Source organism: Chenopodium album, chromosome 12 (genome assembly GCF_948465745.1).
Source record: "Chenopodium album chromosome 12, dcCheAlbu1.1, whole genome shotgun sequence".
Lineage (NCBI taxonomy): Eukaryota > Viridiplantae > Streptophyta > Magnoliopsida > Caryophyllales > Amaranthaceae > Chenopodium > Chenopodium album.
Genome location: NC_137845.1, coordinates 22,155,479 through 22,180,226, shown reverse-complemented (window position 1 = coordinate 22,180,226; position 24,748 = coordinate 22,155,479). Strand labels below are relative to the sequence as shown.

General features: G+C 33.3%; 1 protein-coding gene and 1 pseudogene across 3 annotated transcripts; one reads left to right on the top strand and one right to left on the bottom strand.

Annotated features, from left to right (window-relative positions):
• The first annotated feature begins 2,435 nt into the window (after positions 1-2,435).
• LOC145571059 (secreted RxLR effector protein 161 pseudogene) lies at positions 2,436-2,813 on the top strand (annotated as a pseudogene).
• Positions 2,814-3,917: 1,104 nt separating this feature from the next.
• LOC145572221 (thioredoxin O2, mitochondrial-like) lies at positions 3,918-23,397 on the bottom strand. 3 transcript variants are annotated; one of them, XR_014096726.1, is made up of 8 exons: positions 23,077-23,397; positions 18,198-18,266; positions 18,056-18,106; positions 16,383-16,462; positions 13,248-13,292; positions 5,830-5,924; positions 5,552-5,634; positions 3,918-4,265 (listed from the first exon to the last, which is right to left on the bottom strand). XR_014096726.1 is itself a non-coding variant. In XM_081631222.1 (7 exons), the coding sequence occupies exons 1-7, from the start codon at positions 23,297-23,299 to the stop codon at positions 4,256-4,258; spliced, it is 573 nt and encodes a 190-aa protein (XP_081487348.1). In that variant the 5' UTR covers positions 23,300-23,397; the 3' UTR covers positions 3,918-4,255. The 3 variants fall into 3 exon arrangements, 2 of the variants coding, with proteins under 2 accessions (XP_081487348.1, XP_081487349.1); XM_081631222.1 differs by lacking the exon at positions 5,552-5,634; XM_081631223.1 differs by lacking the exons at positions 3,918-4,265; positions 5,552-5,634 and adding an exon at positions 5,641-5,662.
• Between the last annotated feature and the right edge of the window lie 1,351 nt (positions 23,398-24,748).

Sequence of the window (24,748 nt, the reverse complement as noted above, 5' to 3'; positions counted from 1 at the left end):
ATATCCCAAATTATTGTGAGTCGTTTGCAGTGAAACCCAAGCAAAGCATCATCAGGAAGTCTACTAAAATATATGTTGAGAATATTGTTGTTGCCTTAAAGGCAATAATAATAAGAAAGTTTTTCTATGGAAAGTTCGTTGTTGAACATTAATGATTGTAGGTTGTCAAGTTGAAGATCTCGGATCATGAAAATGAGTGGGAGCCATCACTTGGACAATAAATCCTAAATCACATATAATCCATGACACTCTCAAATTTTATCATCTTATTATGAAAGTGATCAATAATGAAGATGCTAAAATTTGCAAAGTAATTATAACTAGACCTATGCAATAAGTGAATGACAACATTCACAATTGCACGAAAGAAATCAAGCATATTAAATATGGGTGTGATTTCTATAAATGTTTTATAAAGAGTATTACTCTTAAAACATTTGGAAAAACCATTTATCATAAGATGAACCATTCAGGTTTTGGAGTAATTTAATTTCATACAATTTTATCACTCCGGTTCTATTTAATTGTGGTTTAGAATTAAATTATGAGTCTATTCGATTTTGAGAATATTCAAAATAGGGTATCAAGACCAGTCTTAGATAAAGAAACACCTATTAAGTGAATATTGAATATTTTAATCGAAAATTATCCCTAATCGAGGTCATTTAACGTATGGACGATTAATGACCGCTTGAGATTAGTGTGTAGTTTGATTTATAGCACCGTTTCTTGTGCTCCAAGGACATGATTGTCGTAAATCATTTGGACAGGTATTAGTTTAGAACCATACTGGATCGACCTATGAAAATACTTTAAGAGATTTAAAAATCGTCATAAGTATACTTCTCATTATGGCTATCGGAACCTCTTTCCTCGACCATGAGTATTGTGAGTTCTCTTGTTTGAGTACTAGTCTGCTTTGATGTTCGTTAAACGTCTGCTGTACATGGGTTATAACGGCAACACTCAGGCGGCTAGATCCACTTAGTATGAAAAGCTTACATTACAAGACTGGGAATGTCCCCCTACTAATAATAGGGAACATGTCTTTGTTGTTTACAAGGCCTCTCGAAGAGCGAGACTGTGAAAATGCATGGCCGTGCTCGGATGGATTTTAGAAATCACCTGTTTATTGACAGTCAAACTCGGATTTCGAGAAATACTTCTGGACGTAATAAGGATGATGAATAATCTTATCTTATAGTTCATGAAGAGACATTAAGTGACATAGGAAAAAGGCTCTACACTAAAAGCGCACTTGTCCGAAAGGACAAGTGGGAGATTGAAAGGAATGGTGTCCTTCGAACAAGTGTATTATTCCGACAGAGGGTTCGGAGCTATTGAAAAGCTATTTATTCAGTAAATTCAAGTGATCGGAATGCCTAGGAGGCCGCTTCCGATCAGTAATATTAATGTATAATTAATATTACAGCTTAATCTTGATTAAACCCTTCGGGTCACACCCAAGCAACTAACGATCCGACATGATGAATTAATTCGAAAGGAATTAATGAGTCACTATTGTGAACAAAGCCGTCGGATTCCGAGCTTAGAGCGTCGGAACCGAATCTTAAAAGTCGAGCCAACATTTAGGAATTGGCTAGACGAGAAAATGCTTCAAGTAACAAGTAAAAACTCTAGACACGCGAAAGGATAGGGAAGCGCGCCAAATAGAAGTGTGCCATGTGGCAGTGCCATGTGGCAGCGTGCCATGTCGGCAGCCACTAAGTGGCAGCGCGCCACGTTGGCAGCGTGCCACGGTGGCAGCGCGCCACGGACCCGGGTGACGGGTCATGGACGCGAGCCGAAAGGTGGCGGCGCAACCGAACCCATCTTGGGGCTCAAGGTTGGGTGCCATATGGTTAGCTCACAATGGATGTGAGTGGCCTTGGGGAGCAAGTGAGGAAGTGGTCCTCACCTAACCATGTGACACTTGTTACTTAGTTATTCCTTGGTTTATTTAACTAGGAATTGAATTCAACATTCTTTCCATGTGGGATCTTTTTGTGAAAAAGTCCCACATTGAAAGATGAGTGGAATTAACAAGGAAGCACTCCTTATAAATAGCCAAGCCATACCTTAGGATTGTTCACTTGAGTAAGAGCTCAATTAGGCATCTCCACTTGAGAGAAAACCTATATGCTCATTAATTACTCGAGTAGTCTTTTTGGTCGGACTTGGCTAACCTCCAAGTAGTAGACCGGTCGGGTCGCGTTGTGGGTGGACTTCGTCAGAGGTCCTCGCCATTTGTGAGGCTCGGCTTTTCTCAAGTAAGAGCTTCATCCGGTTGAGCGAAGCACACTACAAGGGTAATTTATTCTTTTCTCTATTCTTGTTATTTATGCATTTTGTTATATTAATTGTGAGTTTGTTCTTAGGCTCGGGTTTTATTTTCGCGGTGAGTCGGACTCATCGAAACCCAACAGAATTCACCAATGATTGTTCGTGCTCTAGACATCAAAGATGATCCATTTCGACCTCGAGAAGAAGGTGAAACTGTACTTGGTCTAGAGGTGCCATGCCTAAGTGCAATAGGAGCTTTGATGTACCTGGCCATCAACACTAGGCCAGACATTGCATTTTGGGTGAACTTGTTAACAAGGTATAGCTCTGAACCTACAAGCAGACACTGGAATGGAGTGAAACACCTATTTCGCTATATGTGTGGAACAATCGATTTAGGGCTCTTCTACCCAAGAAATGAAAATCCTACTCTCGTTGGATATACTGATGCAGGTTACCTATCAGATTCAGTAAAATTAAAATCACAAACAGGTTATCTTTTCAGCTATGGCAATACAGCGATCTCTTAGGAAGTTAACAAAGCAGGCACTAACAGCGCTTTATCAAATTAAGCTGAATTGATTGCCCTTTATGAAACTGGTAGGGAAAGTATATGGTTCCGATCCGTGACCCAACATATACTCAAAGAAAGCGGCATCAAAACAATCGAAGAAGGCCCAACTACAATTTTTGTAGACAACACTACTTGCATTTTACAAATTAAAGGAGGCTACATCAAAGGTGATAGAACAAAACACATCGACCCCAAGTTCTTTTTTACTCGACTTGGAAAAAGAAGGAAAAATTAATGTCAATCAAATCCAGTCATGCAACAGCTTAGCTGATCTATTCACAAAGGCAGTACCACCTAGCAAATTTTAATAACTCGTGCATATGGCCAACATGCATCGTCTTTGTGATCTATCTTAAACTTAGGGGGGAGCTCTATATGTGTTGTACTCTTTTTCCTTCGTCAGGTTTTTATCCCACATGGTTTTTCTTGGCAAGGTTTTAATGAGGCAAATAAACATATGGGTACAATAGCATTAATATTTGTTTTCACATAAACGTAAATTTTAGATAGTAGTCATCCTATAGAAATCCGTTCAAGAAGAAGTGTTGTAATACTCATCGTATGCATAATATGAATGGATTCAGAATGCCGCCAAACATCACCGCTTAGCATCTCATGCAAGAGTAAATATTGCCGCTCATAACCTCATACTCGATTAGACATTAAACTTCTTGTTTAATATGTCGAGCAAACACTGTTCATGCAGCGGTACTATAAATCCCCACATAATCTGAAGGAAATATACATCGTAATTATCGGAATATCGAGCAAACACTGTTCATCTCTTACTCATCGTATAATCTTTTTGAAATCCTTTGTTGTAAAACAACTACAACTTATCGTAAATATTAACAAGTTAGTAGGATTATTTACGAAATTTTGATGATAGTCGATGAATAGGTTTTATGAATATTTATCCTACTATTTTATTTCACTTAACAGCAATTTTCAGTTCATTTTTTTTTTTTTTTTATTTTCCGGATTTTTTGCATAATATAGGCAAATCGAAGCTTGCTCAACCTGATTTCGACCTCTTGCTATCTGCAGCATACACAAAACATCACTTTGAAGATGGACGAACATTAGCAGGTAGAGCCTCAACGCATCATGGCTTGGTAGGTTCAAACTGTAAACTTACATTTGACAAATTGACTGAATGCACTCATTTAAGTACTATATGAACACCTGCCTTGAATTTCTATGTACATAAAATAGAGGATGCAATGACATATGTTGTTGGCTGTCCACTTAATCAAGACATTATCAATAAACTTCTTCATATGCGAAAAGATCTTCAGAAAGTACGTAAAACTCGTGCATTTATCTGACAAGACAACACCACAATCCATATCCAGTCTCAAGCATCATGGATACATTGCACATAGTAAGAGATCTTTTCTACTCATTCCTGAAGTAAACAAAAAATATGAACATGAGAGTTTTACAATGGATTCTAATCAAATCATTACTGAACTATGTCAAATAACTCAAATTATAACCTTAGAATTCCTTCCAATCAAATCATTACTGTACTATGTCAAATAAGAACCTTAGAATTTCCAATTCATGCACTCTAAACCCATGGATGTTTGCCAAAATAACCTCACTCGTGTACAATCATCCACAGAAATTTAGCATCAAGTGAAAGATGCACCACCTAGAGATTTTACCATACCCTAATATATGGTAGTTGAGCACTGCCATTCTCACAAGAGCCATAACATTACAACATTTTAATAATGTCACTCAACAGATGCTAACGTTCATTTTAATCTATACCTACACAACCCTAACAAATGAATAGTATGGAAAACAAAATCTGAAAATAAGTTAGATGGACGTCAAGTGTGTTTCCAATCTTTCCATGTAATATGCCACACTATACATCCTCCATGCAATAAAACCAAAATGCAGCTTTGAGTATACAATCTTGAACTCGTCCTCATGTGCGAAAAATTGAGAGTCCCGGCTCTCTACCTTCAGATGGGCAATGGCGAAGCAAGGCGAAAGAGGGAGTAGCAATTGTAGATAAGAGTTCGATACATTTTCAAGAATACCACATTTCTTGAATTCAAGTTTCATGAAACACCTTATAAAATTAAATGTGTTCCTTTTCTATTGAAGAATCATATTTAATTCATATTTTTGAGGCAGTTCAGTTTTTATGAAATCCAAGTTCATAGTTTTTGAATCATAATTTATTTAACTTTAAAATAAGGGTTCATTTTCTTTTGCTCTGAAAGTCAATTTCTGAGTTTTTTTTTTTTTTTTTTTTTTTTTTTTGAACTTAAAATCTTTGTTGTGCTAAAAGGCTCATATTTTCTGAAGCTTAGTTGATTTAATTATAAAGGGTTAAGCTTTGTTATGGATAATGTATGTACTCCCTGCATCCACTCCCTATATGTGTGTGTGGATAGAAAAAAATGAGAACATGAGAAGAAAACTATATTGAACAAGTGCAACTTAATCATGTTTACTATAAAATTAACTTGACGAAATTAAGTTCGATTTTTGAATACTATGGAGTTATCTTCTCAAGGGAAGCCTGGACCTTCTACTGCTAACCTAGGAACATGCACTTCAATAATTGTAAAGAATAAAATGAACACTAATAGTTTTAGGTATTTAGAAAGTATAACTAATTTTGCTCATTTGACATAAAATTTCAATAAATTTGTAGGTGGCAGTAAATACCATGGATCAGCATAGACCAAGGTCACAATTTTTCTCAACAAGCGCCCTTGCCAAGCAGAAGGCATAAGATTCAGCTGAAAAGTCTGTAAATAACTTCACAATAGTTATATTCTACATGTCATGAAACAAACAACACCAATGACCACAGCGCCTAGTGTTATTGCACAGTAGGTAAGAAATTGATCTTCTTTTCAGAATCAAAAAGAGCACTCAAGCATGCCAACTAAGATGAATCATAACAGACATAACATGGGTGCAAGAGAAAAGATGATCCTTACTTGTACAATGTTGAAGATAAATCCTTAATCTTCCTAATATCAGCACCAATCACTTCTGCAGCCTTCTTTCCATTCTTAAAAAAGTAGAGTGTTGGCTAAAGATGGGAAAGCAAGAAACCAAGGTGAAAATTATGAAAACGCAAGGAAATAGACAATTTTTGCTATAAAATAATCAAGGAAATTTCCCAGTTCAAAATGTCAACAATATTCATGAATCTTTCACAATAAATTGAAGAACAACTAATACTCTAATAGAGCAGTCGGAGTATGGCAAGTATAGAATATTACCAACATACCTCATACCCTAAACTTTAATTGATGATTATGATGTAAGTTAAATGGAGGCGTTCATGTGACAAAGGTAAAATAAAAAAAAAAAATGGCAGCACTGCTAGGGTTGTTCAGACCGGTAAAATAGACAGACCCTTTTGAAACCAGTCGGTCTCTGGGTCGTAAAATTTTTAATTTCAAGTTTCGGTCACATCAGGTCTAAACCCAGAAGAATCCGGACCGGACTGATAACCCAGTTTTTATAAATTTTATGTTTTTTAAAGATATATTTTATGTTTTTTAAAGATATATATGTTTTTTTCAAAAAGAAATTTTTATGTTTTGATTTTACCTAAATATTAGGTTAGGTGCCGTGCCATGCACCGTATATTTTAATATTAATTGTTAATTTAGCAAAGTGCTTTCCCTAAATGATGTTGAAAAGAGCTGCAATTCCATAATTACAGTTACTTCTTAATAAATTCTCAATCTACCGTCCACATCATCATTTATTTTTTTCCGATTATTTTTGGAAAACCGCTACTTCATACAAAAAAAATCCGACTTTCTTAGCTTTCTCTCTCTTCTTTTCCTCGGTATTGTCGTTCAAACCAAAGTCCCCTTTCTCCATTGTTAATTCACACTCAAGCTTTAGATTTCAATCAAATTCCTCTCATTCATTCTTCAAATTTCATTATTCATTGTCCATCATCCTCAAAGAGTCAAAGCTTGGTGGATGGATGAATTAAGTTTGGGAATCTATTTTTTTTTTATTCAGATTATTTGGGATCATAGATCGCGTCGTCGTCGAGCTTCTGCCGTCACCACCATCTCCGCTACCTTTTCGTCACAAGTTTGTACATATCTTTTTTTTTTCAGAAAGTATGTAATTCAAATCTAAGTAAATTAAGATTTATTAGCCAAAACATTTCATCGCACGGGTTTAAGTTCCTATGTTTTGTATTTGGTTAACTTTATGTAATTCTCATGTATTATTACAACTTTAATTATTTTTGTAAATTTTGGAGGGCATTAATGTAATTTCAAAAACACTAAAATTATGTGTATGTATTTTTGTAAATTATCAGTTCATTTGTAATTTTTAGCTCGTGCCATGCACAGAATAATTTTTTTGTCTAAATTTATGTATTTAAATTTAATTTTTTAAATAAAAAGTTTTGTAAATATAAAGTGCATATTTTTAGTACATAAAAATGTAATACTACATACGTAAATGTAATGCAATATATTCTTAATGGGGGAAAAAATGCATCATATCTTATATAACATTAAGTAATACAAATTGCATCAAGTAGAAAAAAAATACATCTGCCAATAAATAAAATTTTATTTCGCAGATTTTTTTCAAATTTTTGCAAAAATAATATTTAAAAACTAAAAAAATCAGAAACGTTGGGACATAGAGGACAACCAAGAGGTGAAAGGTTTTTTTTTGAAAAAAAAAAAAAAAAAAAATTAGCTCTGTCAATGTAGAATAATGAATAGAAACTGAAATTTGAAATAGTTCGCAAATTTGAACTCCCAAAAAAAAAAAAAAAAAAAAAAAAAAATCAAAAATCTAACAACCAATAAAATAAAACAAAAACTTGAAAACCCACAAATTTTAAAATTTCAAATTGCAAAAGCAGGATAATTGATTTGACCAACTACTATATACGAAGTAGTATTTAGGAATTTTGGCTATATGCGAAACAGTATTAAAGAATTTTCCAAAAATATAATGCACATGATTGATTTTGTAAAATTAGTATTCACCTTTTAAAGACCCAACCAATATTCAATTTTTATTGAACAATAATATCATTTTGTCATAAATTTTTAATACTCCCTACAGATAGTTTAATTTATCACAATTTTTTTTTTTTTATATTAAAATTGTAAAATAGCAAATTAAAAAAAAAAATAAAAAAAAATAAAAAAAAAAAAAAGGTTAAACTTAGAGAAAACAAACCCTTTTGTGACAAATTTGATGAAAGTATGAAACTGAAGACAAAATCTCGCCAAATTGTCTTACAAAACTATGAAATTGACTCAATTGCGGTATAAGATTGTTTAATTCAAATTTGAGGAAGGAAGGAAATCAACATAATTGGGTGTAAGGTTGTATAATTCAAATTAGAAAAATAAGAAGGAAGTAAAATAAATTTTAGACATGAAAATAAAATGGAGGAAAGAAAGAGAATTTCTAATTTATAACGAGTATCATTTGGGATGAGAATTAGAAACTGAAGTTTTCGATAACTATAATAGGAGTAAGCATTGAAAGAGTACAATTCTTCAAGAAAATAGGAAACTATATGATAAAAAGACATGAATGAAAACTTGAAAAGGTTTCTTTTAAAGTAATAAAAAATATAAAAACATTTAACTACAAATGGATATTAGGTAAATGCCACGTAGCACTATGTATGACTCGCATAAAATATTAGTATAGACTAGGTTAGAAACCGTGCGATGCACGGTTTATAAAAAGCCTATTTTTAATTTGTACATTTTAAAAATAAATCGCTATTATACATGAATATATATAAGAATTACATATATTTTGTAATTTTAAAATTTTTTATTTTAATCAAAATTATGATATAGTATCTGTTCAACATTTTCTAATTCATAGTTCAATGTAGGAAGGCATTTATTAGTGTGCTATTTAAAATTGTTTTAATTTCCTACGATAAATTGATATATTTTAGTTGTAATGTAGAAGCTTCCAATATTTAAATTTCAAAAATGTTAAATATGATAGCTTTCAAAAAAAAAAAAATGACATCATCAATGCATTTAGGCGGAAATTTTTCTTTTGAGAAAGCGACACATGGGCAATGATGATGTCAGCAACTTCTGTTTTAGTAATAGTTAATAGATTTGGACTTTAGAGTATTATCAACCTTTCCTTGATCATTTCAATTCACGGTATTCACCCTATGATTTGTACTCTGTATAATTACTTTGATTTGATGACTCAATTAGTTTATTTTTTTTTTAAAAAAAAAATGGAAAACCGCAACCTCTCAATTAGCGGTTTTCTCTTGATTGGAAATCGCTAACTCAAGTGGTGGAGGATTTATACTGAACCTTTTTTTTTTTTTTTTTGAATTGCTATAAATTAGAGCATAATTGGGGGAAAGCACTCAATTTAGCATTATATTTAATTAAAAAAATAAATAAAAATTATCTAAAATTGTAAACAAATTTTGACCTTATTTTCTTCTTATTTCAGGTCTCTACAAAAAAATTAAACATAGAATATCATGTGAAAGATTTGTTTGGTTGAATGAGTATTTTAAATCATGTCGTAGATTATATGGGTAATTTTAAATTTTCAAAGACAAATTGATGTATTGTTTTTCTTACTATAAATCAAAGGAGTATTTTAAAATTAAATATAACATAACCTACAGTGATTTATGCTTGATTTTTGTCATGCATTCCTAAATTAATACCAAACTGGAAAATATTTTAAATGATTATTCTTAGCCTGAAGGGCTACATATAGCATTACCCATTTTGATATTAATCTTAGCCCTAAGGGTAACGCTATATGTAGCCCTTAGGGTTAAGAATAAGCATTTAATATCTTTTCCAATTTGGTATAAATTTAGGAATGCAGGACAAAATCACACACAAATTAGTGTAATTAATGTTAAATTTTCATTTGTTTTTTTCCATTTTTAGCTCCTTATAAAGGATTATGTATACATGTTCCATTTATTGGGTAATGTTATATGTAACCCTTAAAGCTAAGAATAAGTATTTAATATCTTTTCTAATTTGGTATTAATTTAGAAATGCATGACAAAATCACACGTAAATCAGTGTAAATAATGTTATATTTTCATTTGTTTAAACCATTTTAAGTTTCTTATATATAGCCGGCTATGTATAACAATTTTCATTTATTGATGTATTATTTTTCTTACTACAAATCAAAGGAGTAGTTTAATATAACCCCATTTTCTTGAGATCATTTAAGGTTATATGTTGCTTACTCAACACCAAGTATTTAATCACAACCAAGAGCAATATATACCTCATGTGGTCAAAATAGCTTTTCACAATAACAACTCATATGTTATTCATTAATTAATGTCTCTGATTTTTTCTTTAAAAAATTTCAATATTTAAAGTTAATTGTTTTGCAATTATTCTTTATATATTATGCAATTTTGTTTTGTAAATTCCCATTTTGGATTCTTTTCCTACAGTAACATTTTTTTTTAGAAGAGTAGTCGGGTAGTCATATTACTCCCTCCGTCCCTTAATACAAAGCCTCTTTCTCTTTATTATGTGAGTAATAAATGCTCGAAAGAGGCTTTGTATTAAAGGACGGATGGAGTATGATTAAATATCATTAATCTTTTGCGATTTAATTTTCCATCTTTTGTTTATTGATGCAAAATTTTCCTTCTTTTGTTGCATAATAAATATATAGTAGAAAAAGTTTCCTTAAAAAAAAAAAATTTAAAATTAAAAAAATAGTAAATAGTAGAAGAAGGTACAAATACTGTAAGATTTTTTGTGCGTGATTCTTGTTACATACATGAAGATTATATTCTTAAAAAAAATTCTCAAAGATTAAGCAATTTTATGTTGCCAAAAGTCCCAAAACACATACCTTAGGTAGTTGCATATCCATCCATAAAATGTAAAAGATCATTACTTATTTTATACAATTAAGACAATTATTATTATGTAATGAATTTCTAAACCAAAAGTCTTATAAAAGGAGTTTTTTTTAATGATTTCCTAAACAAAAAACTAGAAACACACTAAAAATTGACACGTGTCATTGCTAATGTGTCTTTTAATATATAGTTATTAATTCCAATGTAAACAATTATTATTATGTAATGATTTCTTAAACTAAAAGTTTTATAAAAGGAGTGTTTTTTTTAAAAAAAAAAAAAAAAAAAAAAAAAAATTAAAGACACCAAAAATTGACACGTGTCATTACTGGTGTGTCTTTTAGTATATAGTTATTGATTCTAATGTATGCAATAACTCCAGTAACTAAAGTATGATACATAGTACGTTCATATCATTGAAATTTTAAAAACCCTAAAGGATTAAAGAAACATGTCTTTAAAGTTTCAAAAGTTAACGTTATCCCAAAAACCCATAGTAACGTTAATTGTCTACGACAACTTGTCAACGCTCATCTTAAATTTTGGAAGGATTGGAACCTGATCTTCTACCTCTTTAACAAAATCTTCCACTCTAGAGTGCATCTTCTTAGTACTTTTAAAATGTCTCAACCTCGAAATAAGATTTTAGGTGTTGCCACCAGAGGTACCTAATATACCTAATACTCCAGTCCTCCAACCCTCACGCGAATTATGTATTGGTATGGCACATATTCAAATGCAAATATTGGTAGACTAGAACATTTTTAGGCTAATTTAACATGTTTAGGTAGTTTATTGTTGTCTTGTACTTGTTCCGAGCACGAAAGTGTACTATTTACTTCCTCCATTTTTATTAACTAGGACTATAGCCCTTTGGCACCCAACAAGGAAGAGATTAAAGAAAAAAAAACATACACTAAATAAAAATAAACTAATACTATAAAACCCCAATATATCCATCCCTCTTATTGGTGGTTATATGTTTTTGTATTAAAAAAATTATTTATCTTATTTTTTCCTTAAATTGTGTGCCATGGGACTATAGATCACGTTAAAAAGAAACAAAGGAAGTATTACAAAACCCTGACCCAAAATCTATTATCTATCAAACAAACAATCAATCAAAGTCTTAATCAATCAATCAAACCACAATATCTGTTGTAAGCCAATAAAATATGTTCTTATTCAATCAAAATGCTTTAAATCTCTCTCGTTGTATTTCACATTGTTTTGGATTTGTGCAACTAATATTACATTAGTTAATTTCCAAAAGCATATGATAAGCACAAAACATGTACAACTCACAAGTACAAAATGCTCCTCTAAATTGGTGAGAGCAAGGTCGGAACACTAATGAAGAATTTGAACTGATATCTTTTATAGATGTTAAAACATAAGTAATCAATTCACCAAAACATAATAGCACTATTACTCTGACACCTTCCTTAGCCATGGGTGTCGCGTGTCGACACGACACGACACGCGACACGGCCCTTGACACGGCTCCAGGAAAGTGTCGACTCGGGGATCGAAAAAGCGTCTGAAATAAGTGTCGTTACGGCCGTGAGTCGGTCGAATTTTAGTGGTAAACTCCATTGTTTCCGGCATGTAACAGCTACATAATAGGGAAATAGGGAGAGAAAGAGGCAAATAAGCCAGAAAATGAAAGGTTCGCTGATAATAACGAGGTTGGTGGAAATATGAGACAGCTATTATCAAATAAAGAAAGGTGGACAACTGTCATCTTTATGTGGTGGAGTATTTTTTTTACTTTTGACTTCTCATTCTCATCCTTTCTTTTCTACTTTATTTTTTATTTTTAATTGAAAGTTGTTTTTGTCACTGGTAACTTCTCCCTATTAACGTACTATACCTTTTTTAAACTTTTTTTTTTAAATCTAATTACTTTATTATTATTTAAGTGTCGGATTAAATTTTTTGGACACTTTATACAGTAGTTGTATCCTAAATATTAGTCAAGACACTCCCTTGACCGTGTCGAAGTGTCGACCAAAATTTAGGACTGAGGTATCGAACACTCTGACACCTTGTCGGACACGACACTTAGAGACAAGTCCGAGTAACATTGCATAATAGACCAATTTAATATGCACAAAGTACCTTTTTTCTTGTTTAAGGACCCACTTGATGCTACTCAAAATCAAACCAAAGAAAGAGTTTGAATTAGAAATTTTAATCCAAGAGATCCACAAAAAGTGAGTTTGGATCACCTTCTGCTATAAGCTGTAGGGTTAGGAATCAAACCAATGGCTTCAGTGATGCCTATAATCCCATACTTCAAAATAAAAATATTCCATTCAAGTTCTTCCTAGATTAATTAAAGTGACCCCATATCCATATGTGTCAATTGGTATCAAATTCCAATGATAAAATTAGTGGTTATGTACAGACCACAATAAAGTAAAGGAACACAATAAACTAATTCGATAATACCAGCAAATAAATACAAAGTAAAGGAACCAGAAGGGACAGAAATCTTACCACAGAGCATATATTTAACTTGCTTATTGTAGGTCCAGTTCCCACCTAAAAACAAATATCAACCATAAATAACATCCTAGCCATAAATGATAACCAAGAAAATTCATATATCTAAAACTCACTGCTGCTACGAGAAAACAAAAAGAGGACTTAATTATAATTATGCAAGTATCACTACATTGAAATAAAGATATAATAGTTTGCCTATCAAATTTCAATAGCTTAATTCTAGAAATAAACAAAATTTTGATGCTGAAAATGTCAATTAGTTAATACCAGAAACAGGGGGGGGGGGGGGGGGGGGGGGGGGCGGGGATATTTGCAATGACATAAGGGTAGGTTCATCGCATGCAAGGTCGTGGGCAAAGACACTTTGTGAGTCTTGTGAGATAAAGTGTAACATTTGTCTAGGAGTCTAACTATTGGTCATTGTTATTAAAATCGCGATTCAAATCTTTGAATCATAGAAATTTACGATTTATGCATGGTCATACAATTCAATTCACAATTCTACCCGATTTTACATATTTATCCTACCTAGAGAAAACCTTACAAATTTAAAACATGCCTACAAAGTTATTAATAAATATATTGTCAATTATTGGTTGCTTAGTGGGTCAAGAACTATTTTCTATCAATAATTAGATTTTTTAACTTTTATGCCCTGTTTGGAAACATTGATCAAGCTGTTTGTATAAACTATTTTGACTAATTGATTTATAACTACTTTAGAGATCATTGCTGCCCGTCCTCAGTTTTGGCCTATTCAAGAATCAGTTTAGTAATCATTGTTGCCGAGGTCGAGAATCGAGTGCCGATTATAATCCACCTTGAGGACAAGGTGAAACTTCTGGTGGTGAGTAATGTGCAGCACTCAATGTGGCTTCCCCCTAAGTGTAAGGGGAAGCATAGGACAGCAAGGCACTAGTGGACAAAACTCATCAATGAAACGCTTAGGGGAGGAGTAACAAAAGCCTGCTGTTTTGATACTTTGTAACATAGTAACAAAGTTAATATTAGGTTATCCTCATTGTCTAGTGTAACTTGCTTGATTATATATGGAGTAGTAGCATAACAATAGAAGGTATGAGATTTGTATTGAGGAAATGAGAGAAAATGGTTACCTCAAGTTACTAAGAGAGTAATAACCTAAAGTCATCAATGAGAGTAATAGCCTAGAGCTATTAACCTATCACTTTTGTATCCAAATTTCTGCCATTATCAATCAAAGACTCAAGCTTTTAGTAATAAAATTTCTTGTTTAGTAGAACTTATAATCTGAAAATTCTAGTCTATTACAAATTACAGTTTGTGTTAAAGTGTTTGGTAAATAGTGGTTAGTTATTAGTTGTTTTAGTGTGTGAAAAAACTAATTAAAAAAAAAAAAACTAAAAGCTCTTTCAAAAAGCTCCTTACCAAACACCCCAATGAGCTTTTTGAAATGATTAAATAACTCATTTACACCAAAAAAAAATCATTTAGCTCCAAAAAACAACTAACCAAACACCCCCATAATATAAATACATTCAATGAAATTTGAGTGTTACTCAAGATTTTACGATTTGATTCTAAAAGACCTTTACGATTCAGAGTAGAATCTCAATAGTAGAGATTTTGATAACTTTGCTATAGGTGTAGATAAATGTAAGTGGAAAATTGATGTGGTTGGAGGCGAGTCCAAGGGTTAAACATATACTCCCTCCGTCCCATAATATAGTTCCTTTTTTCCTATTTTGGAGACCCAAAATATTGTTCCTCTTTCTATTTTTGGATAGTATGTAAAGACCATTAAACCGTCTTTTTTTTTAATTTATTCATTATACTTCCTACATTACCCTTGAATTTTAAACATGCCTTGTACTTTTTTCCACTTTCTCTGTTTAACTTTTGTGTATAATTGTACTTTTCACTTTTATTAATGTATTTCATCTACTTTCTCCTCCTACTTCTTAAATACCGTGACAAAACACAAATAGGAACTATATTATGGGACGGAGTACCAAGTTCTTTAAAACACAACCATTTATTTCTCTCACTATACGGCCTTGCAGTGAAATAAACGATGTTCATAATACATGCAAGCTACTAGTAGAAATTAAGAATATTATCCTCCCAAGAAGATGAGGATTATCTTGACTTGATGTATTTCTAGATTAGTTAAAATCCCCCCCCCCCCTTCACGCTTTTCTGCTTCTACTCTCTTGTCTCTCCTCAATGCTTTAATTTTCTCTCTAAATCTCTCTGTAGTCTAAACATCTCTCTTATCTCCTGCTCACCTCACTAGTTTCTCTTTTAGCTACCATGTCCTATCACTCTTGGCTTCCTCTTCTTCTGCATTACTTTGCCTTAACCCTGCCTAGCTCCCTATACATATGTCACATGCTATACTCAAGGAACTGTTTTTCAGCTCTCGGTAAGGCCAACCAAGCATTCAACATTGCAAAACCTGGAGTTTTTAGTATGCTACAATTGCATTATTGATGATACATAATGCATTAGCTACTGCTTGATCCCCTAGAAAAAAAGTTTGTACTAGGTGCATAGTATGAAAATTTTACATATTTTGCTAGACTAGAAAGACAGAAATTGACACAACTTTTGCAACCCACTCAGAATTATTTCCTAATTAAGGATTATGTAGCCTCACTTGCTATTTGATGAATAGTTACTAACGGACTAACAGTATGCTCTTAACAAGTCATAACGAATATTTACTATCATTTAACCATGCAAAATTAAACCCACTGAAAATCTAAAATCATTGTTAGGTGAGCTAAGATGAGTGAACTGTACACAAAACATAATATTATTTCCAAGTAAGCATGCAAAAAAACATTAAAACATATTAAATAGAATCTAATTACAAAACGAATCGAACATTTGCTCAAACACATCACTGCACATATCATGATATACCTAAATCATTTTCCAACACTTAATGTTCTTCGAAATAAGTCACAAGACTCACAAATTTCGAATCTCATATATATCGACTTGTATAATACATGTGTGTGACACATCATAAGGTGACAAAAGGATCCATGTTCCTTTCCACAGACTGTATGCAAAGAACCTAATTATTACCATTCATCACAGTAAAGCTCACAAAAAGGAGTTATACATATGTATCATTACCTCATCAATATCAATCTTATAAAACTTTACATTAGGCAAACCATCAGTCAGCTTTTTCATATCTGGCCACAGAAATTGACCTGCAAAACATATTCAAGACCAATTCTAACCAATCAGCATTCTGAAAGCTAATAAGCCCAAATCATATAGATTACGACATTCTCCTACTAAATAATTTCACAAAGAAACCATTTGAAAAGGTTGTGGGGCCAAGGAGTTTGGGATATGTATGGTGTTTCTTCCATCAATTGGAGTTCTAATTGAATTGCTTAGCAGCTTTGCCTTTAAAGTTTAAACAAAGGCAAAATCAGGTTTAGTGTCTTAAAGAACAGGTGAATAAGTGGCATTTCAATCTTTTAAGGCAAATCATAAAAATTAATACTCCAACAGTCCAACCTATACAAAATATTGGTAAATGGCTTGATTCTTTTCTTCGCGTACTGTGAAATTCATGAGTAGAGGCATTCCAATTTCCAAGAGACACAACCATGAAACAACCACAACAGGTGAATATATATCAAGATTCAAGAGCACAAAAGAAGTTTGGCAGCATTACTCCAGAGTTGTATACAAATTAACAAATGCAAAATAATTATCATCCTAGAAAAAAAATGCATTAGGATAGGCAACCTCAACCAAGTACACAAAAGCTAAGCAGACCAGTTTGATCCTCAAAGTATTAAGTTCAGCAGTAGTTTTGTCCCCGTGATCAAAGTATGTGGAGACTTATGTGCTTTGGCGCTTTGCTGAGCTAATGGTAAGTCATGTTTACATGATCACATGTGTTTTCTTTATTGTGATATGGCTTGTCACTTAGAGAAGACTTTCTGTGGTGTCTTAGTGAGGCTTGGGTAAATCTTTTGAACACAATAAAGTTATTATAGATTTGTTATATGGGGTTTAGTAGGGAAAAGGAGAAGAAGTTGATATAGTGAAATTCAATGCTGGCTATTGTTTGGAGTATCTGGGTATCAAGCTATAGCAAAATCAGTAAATCTTTGATGGAAATGATAACCCAATGATTTGCTGTGGTATAAAGTCAACCCATTAGCTTCTTTATGGGCAAAGGCAGTTGGGGCTACCCAAACTATTCTCTTGGGGAGATACAAAGGAATTGGACTAAGATGAATTGTGATTTTTAGTAGATTTGTGAGGACATCTTAACCTCTTGATGTAATTAGAAATGTGCAGTTTTGAAGTATGATTTTTATAAATGTTTAAAAATAAATTTTGATGATAATAATAAAAATAAAAAATACAATAAAAACAGCAGCCTTACCAAAAATATTTCATTATTGTTTTATGACTATAGAGAAAGATTTGAAATCAACAAATATGCACGTATTTTCATGGTAAAAGAACCTTCATGAACAGTGATATGGTAGGCAAAATATTGAAAAAAGAATCCACAAACATTATGCTCTATATGATTATAGGAAGAGTAGATATTTAAAGAAGTGAACTTTCTTTTGTTCAAGCTGTTCTTGCTAGTTACTATGCCCCACAAACTTAAAGGATTGCACAACGTTGGTGCACGAGCCAACAACTAGTTTGATTCAAAACATTCACACACTAAAATCTGACTCATCCCTATTAAATAAATATCCCAAATCTATAACAATTCAAAATCCATACAAATTAAATGAAAATGTTTAGACAATACTCTAACTTACATGGACCACACCATACTGCTGTGAAGTAGAAGATTGCCTGCGAAGATTCATCTAGAAAAAATGCACAATTTCAGCATGAATATTCATAAAATAAATAAAGGTGGAGAGGTGTGGAAGAGAGAGGGCTTATAAAATGAAATACCTTCTGCCTTCTTAAGAAAGTCATTCAATTGATCATCAGACTGGACGACGACCACATTTGAATATGATTCTGTATTCAAAAAATTTTAAAAAACCAATAATAGGGTTCAAAAATAAAATTAATGTCCATAAACAGGATACCAATTTTGTCATTCAAGTTAATCCTAATAATCATTCACAATCCAGAAATTACCATGACCCTCAAGGCATAAGGGAATAAACTAGTTCAAACATTAAGAAAACTATATAAGCACGAAATCAGGGATGTAATAGAGTAAGATATTTGACACGGTGGAAGAAACTATTATTAACTTAACATATTGGTGTTAATAAGTTTTTGGAGTTTTACGCTACCTTTTTTTCGTTAACTCAAATGCTAACATCCACTTAATATTTGATTATTATAGATACTAATTATATTCTATGTTTCCCTTTATTCACACAAAATTCCCCCTTGCCCCCAACTTTCAAAGTTTTTTAATTTCCTCCATTTCCTTGTAATGTTTATTTCATAACACTACAACAAATTGACACTCGTTAGCAGTTTACATGCACCAAAGGCAAAATTGAAAATTCTAGCTAGTTGCAATGTTCACATTAAATTAGTTACAGTTTTGTAGTTGAACTGTGAACTTCCATTGGATTTATGAGATTAAGGTCTCCTAATTACAGGTAGCAATTAACATTCTTATTTGACAATTGAGCAAGAGTTATTTAATAGTTGAATATAGCTTTAGCATCAAATGAAACTCGACTGTCAGATTATTAGTCTTGGATTTTTATCTGGTACAAAAATTAAATCTGGTTAGTTTATTTAAAGACTTTATTCATCTTTCATTTAATTTTGCTATGTTATTTTCTTTTTGGCCCACCTCTTAGAAAATGATTTAATGAATGAAATGATGAACTATTAAACTGCATCATGTCTTACTTTGTTTATTATTTGGCTTTTGATGTATAAATGTCGTAAGAGGAGTCACTTTAGGTGACTTAGACTAGGTTATCAATACGACCCTCATGTGCCACATTTGGATAACTTTGATTTGCTTTCCTTAGTATAGAATATTAGATTGTGTCAGCTAACATAATCCTACAATTAAAAGAAATCGTCCTTAATTGGTAGAGTCTTTGAAGGGAGATGGGGATATCATGGGATTGAATCCATCATACATTATGTAACTCGAATTTGGGAACTCTCATATTTGCCAACCTAGAATTGAATTTTTATAATACTATTCACTACTAAACAGTTTCCATTCCTAAATTCTCATACCACATCACTGAATTTTCTCATGCCTATAGCATTACCTCTATTTTTTACATCAAAATTATTTATATTATTATCTATGCTCTACACTTTCTAGTGCCATCAACTACAATTTTTGGCCGGCCTTATCTGAGATATCGCAAACAATAAACATACTCTGAAAATAGTGCAAGCAAGGAGGGGGCAGGTATGTGCAGGCAGGGACAGGGAAGGTGTGCAGGCAGGGAAGGAGGGTGGTGTGCAGGCAGGGAAGGAGGGTGGTGTGCAGGCAGGGAAGGGGGCATTGGTGTTCAATTGCAGGGGAGGGCGGGCACTGGTGCGCAATGGCAGGGGAGGAAGCAGTGGCGTGAAGGGAGAGGGGGAGCGGTGTGCACTGTGCAGGCAACAGAAGCTTGCAGGTGCAGAGACAACAGCAGGGAGGGTGGTTTAGTTCCCATGCCATGACGAAGTTTGACTATTTTGCTTTTGCCTAGGCTTAGTGACATGGAATGATCTCTCATGATTATAGTAGAGGAAGAGGTTCTTAACAATTCAGCAGGTATGACTTAAATTTCCCTACACAACCTAATCCCATTAGCAATGCAATGGCTTTATTCATAGAGTTAGGCTTAGTTACAAGATACATGCACTCTACTGTTGCTAGTGCTGTTGCCAGTAGGTTTACAGTGCCTTACTGTTGCGGAGCTATTGGCAGCAGGGGGGAATTTACTGATTAAGATAAACAAAATTTAAATTTACTTAACACTTTGTTTTCAATAGTAAATGTGTTTAGTTACATATATATGACTTACAATCTTGGTCTTAAACATTAATTTAAATCTTTTGATATGCTTTTACTTTGCTAAATTACATGTTGAATATGAAATATGCATCTAAATTATTTTACTTAATTAATAAAAGTCTTATTATTTATTTAGCTATCTCGGCAAAGTTGAAATGTCTCCAAGTTTAAATATGTCTGAAATGAAGGTAATGGAGGGTTAAACATTAAGGACTTAGCCGAATACTACTTTATTCAAGTTTATGTTCATATAACTCTGGGTTCTTATTATTCCCTATCTATTTTGTAATTTATTGATTTTTTATAACGAGATTTCTTGTAGGTATAAAGGAGATTCTAGAGCACAAGACATATTTATATGCTTTTATAAAACTTCAATGTTAATTATTTATTTTCCTTCAGCAAAAGGATTTATGTGTTCTCTCTCTCTCTCTCTCTTTTTTTTTTTTTTTTTTTTTTTTTTGTGTGTGTGTAAATAGTGATGAGACATTGAGACATACTAATTTCAAGTATGTTTGTATGTATGCCTGTATGGATATCAAATGTGTATTATTCCAAATTTATTAGGTGTTATATATTTATTTCAATAATAACAGATGCGACATATTTAAGCAAAAAAAATGTCGTTTTAAATATTAGCTACATGTGTACTTTTTTTTTTGCCACAACAAAGCTTATAACTAGCAAATTGGGTAGCCACGGTAGTATTTGTGGCAAGGGATTTTGTTAGCCACGGAAGTATAGTATCAATGGTATTTGCCACGACTGTATATGTGGAAAAAAAAGTTTATTAGCCACGGTAATGTTTGTAGCAACAAAGTTTATTAGCAATAGTTGTATTTGTGGCAAAAAAATTTGTTATCCACACTAGTATTCGTGGTAAGAGAATTTGTTTGCCACGTCAATTCCCACGGCAGAAAAATCAATTTGTCACACCATCCATTTTCCTGTGGCAAATTCCTAGCCAAAACCTCTCGTAAATTCAATATTCCCGTGGCAAAATTGCTTAGCCACGGAAATTATAAACTTGTGCCAAGATTTTTGTCATGGCACAAAGGTCAATTAACTCAATTTGTTGTAGTGAAGTTAAAACAAATTGGTAGTCCATTAGTTTACTATGAGTCCCTTGTCTTCTTTCTTATAGAGGCAATTAGCATAAATTGCTTAATCTACCATATTTTGTTAATATGCATCCAAGTATAATCTCGTCTTGATGTAATGCAGCTAATGCCCTTAAAATTGTCAAATCTATCTTAATTAGCTCTCTCACTCCCTCCCTTCTAATTCAATAATGAATACATCTTCCAAATAAAGTGTGGGCAAACACATACACACAACACAACGCAGCTTCATCTTCCATATAAAGTGCAGGCACACACATAGAAACAACAAAAAGAGGCTTAAATATACTTAAGCTAAGTGAGATGAGGATTGACTCATACGGACACAATAATTTAGCATGACTCAACTTTGAAGTAACCCTACGATAAGAGACATTTATGTCACTTTTAGGAGTATTTTGAGGGTTATTTTCTAGTTATTTTTCCTATAATTTCCCTCGTTTAAACTCTTATTTTCTTATTCTCGTCTTTTATCGTTTAATTTGAGTATTTTGGTATTTTTTTAGTGAATTTTATGTCGTATTTTATTTATGTTTCTTAATTTCTAATGTTTTAAGTCTTAGTTTTAGTTAATAATTTTTTTCTCTCGTCTCTCTCTATTTTATATGTTACTTTATTTAAGTTTTTGATGTGTTATAGCTTTTCATTTTATTTATATTTTGTTCCTCTTTATTCTATTTATTTTCCTGATGATTCCCAAGTTTTATTGTGTTTTTGTTGTAGGTCGTGTTCAGTGTTCCGGGTTTGAGTCAAATGTGTCACTCCAAGTAGTTTGCAAGTGCCTTTACCCACAACCACATCTCCCCTGCTCCCAACACTAACCAACATCACCATCCCCTGCTCCCCTGTTCCACCAACAATAACTCCACCACCTCACTACCACCACAGCAGCACAATCAGCACCACGGAGCAGCACCCACCGACAGACCCACAGCAACTCAACTCACCAAAACCAGTCACACGCATGCACCACCAGCCACAACTATCTCACAAACCCACGCCAATAATAGCGCCCGGAACCCACTTCAAATGCAGCCGCAAGCAGCCACACAACAGCAGCGACTTACCGACAAGGGCGACAACAGCCACTCGCCCACCACACAACACCCATAGCAACGCACCTTTCCATTTAGCAGCCGCAACCCCCACCAACCGCACCCTCCTTCACCTGCAGCACCTCCCACGCTGAATCAAACATCAGCACAACCAATTTGGCTCACAAGCAGCCGCAAGAACTGCAGCAACCCACGACTCATCCTAAAAAAAAAACCCAATTCAGCCCCAAACCGACCCAATCCATGGACATCCACATTTTTCTCCTCAATGGTGTAAATCTTTAACTTTTATTTAAATTTCTAAATACCCGTATTATATTTTGGCAACAAATCACAAATACACAAATTTACAACATAAACAATAAGAATGTGTTTGGATAGATTAGGGGGAAGGAAGAGAAGGGGTGGGAAGGGAAAAAGGGAAGAATGAAGAGTTTTCCTTCCAAATCTCTCCATTGTTGGAGAGATCAATTTCTTGCTATTCTATCCCTCTATTTCTTTCCCCTCCAATTCTCTTCCTTCCTCATTTGCTATCCAAATGAGAGATTATCTATCCCTCAATTTCTCTTCCCTTCCTTTCCCTCTGATTCCTTCAATCCAAACAAAGTGTAAATCATTTTTTGTAATATATGCATAATAATGAGAAAGAGGAGTACCTGAGTCGGAAGAGTAGGTTCTAGAACCCAAAGAGAAGGATGAGAAGACACATGCAGCGGCAGGAATGATGAGGTTGGAGATTGGGATGGGATGAGTGAATTGAGAAATAGAAGAGAGTGAAGAATTCTGGGGAGCAATTAGAGATGACAATGATTGAAGTTGTTGCCGGCGTAGCAATGGCCGCAGCACCGATGACCGAAGAGCAGATAATCTCGCCGCCATCTTCCTCTATAGGCGTTTCGTTTTGCTTTTATTTTTCTTGTTTTGGGGTTTATTAGTTTTTGGAAGAGTTAATAGTATCAAAACTAGGTAATAATAGCTTGTTTGACATCTTTTTAATTTAGAAATCTCCTTAAAAAAAATAGTTATAAATAAGTTGATCTTTGCTTGGTATTCCCAAAATAAGCAAATCTACTAATTAATTCAAAATAACCAGACAAACTATCATTTTTTTCCTAATTCTAATTAAATTATATCTTATCATATCACTAATACATAAAGCCAGTCTCGTAGCCAAGTCATGAGACAGCTACACTTGGCATTTCAATTTTTTGCCAAGTGTCACGCCACGTAGGCGACAAATAGGTATTATTTTGACACATATGATACTAGGAAAGCGAAGTTTTGATAGATTTTTAAAGATAAAAATGTTGTATAGAGTTTTATTATCAATATACTTCTAATTCATACATACAAAATTAATCATAACTTTTAATAAATGTCTTATAACTCGATACTATTTTCGTCCTAAAATTTATTTTAAAAAGTTCTTTAAAATACGATCCATTTATCATTTATATCTAACTTATTTACAAAAATAATAGGAATAAGTGAAAATAAGTTTTAGATAGGAAAAATAATTTTAGGTTTGGTAAAAATGCTTTTAGGCCCTGTTCTTTTGAGCTTTTGGGCAGAGCAGAGCAGGTGTCAGCAGAGCACAGCAGAGCAGAGCCGAGCCGAGCATAGCAGATTTCATTATTATTATTATTATTATTATTATTATTATTATTATTATTATTATTATTATTATTATTATTATTATTATTATTATTTATTATTATTATTATTATTATTATAATTATTATTATTATTATTATTAAAAACAAAACCTACAAAGTCAATCAAATTACAAGAAATTAGTGGGGAGCCGAGATACAATCTGGGCCCCCACTCCTCTAGCTATAGCGAATCCAATCCTATTGAAGATGTGAGCAGCTGCACGAGCACCAATAATATCCTGAGTCTTTGTGAACGCCTGAATCCTCTTCAGCAACGCAACAGCATCCTTCTCTAATTCCCCCAAATAAGAAAAGGAGAAAGGAAGAAACCCATAGCCAATAGCCCTGCAACGCGTGCCATACTTGTCCCGCTTCCGCTGAGCCGCAACCGACACAACGCGACCAGGAACGAAGTCAGACAATCCTGATTGTGTCAATGGAGAAGACCCCATCAAGTCAACACATACATCAAGGCCTCTGTCCCAGGAATAAAGCAACACATTTGCTGGTCAAAGAGCCCCGTCATGTCCTCCCGTTAACCCAACGTTAACCTCCTTTCTCGCAGAAATCCCAGAGCGAAAACAAATATCGACAAGGGTATCACGAACAACATTGTGCCGATATTTAATACCCACCATTCCAGCACAGGACACTGCATGATCCCCAAAAATAT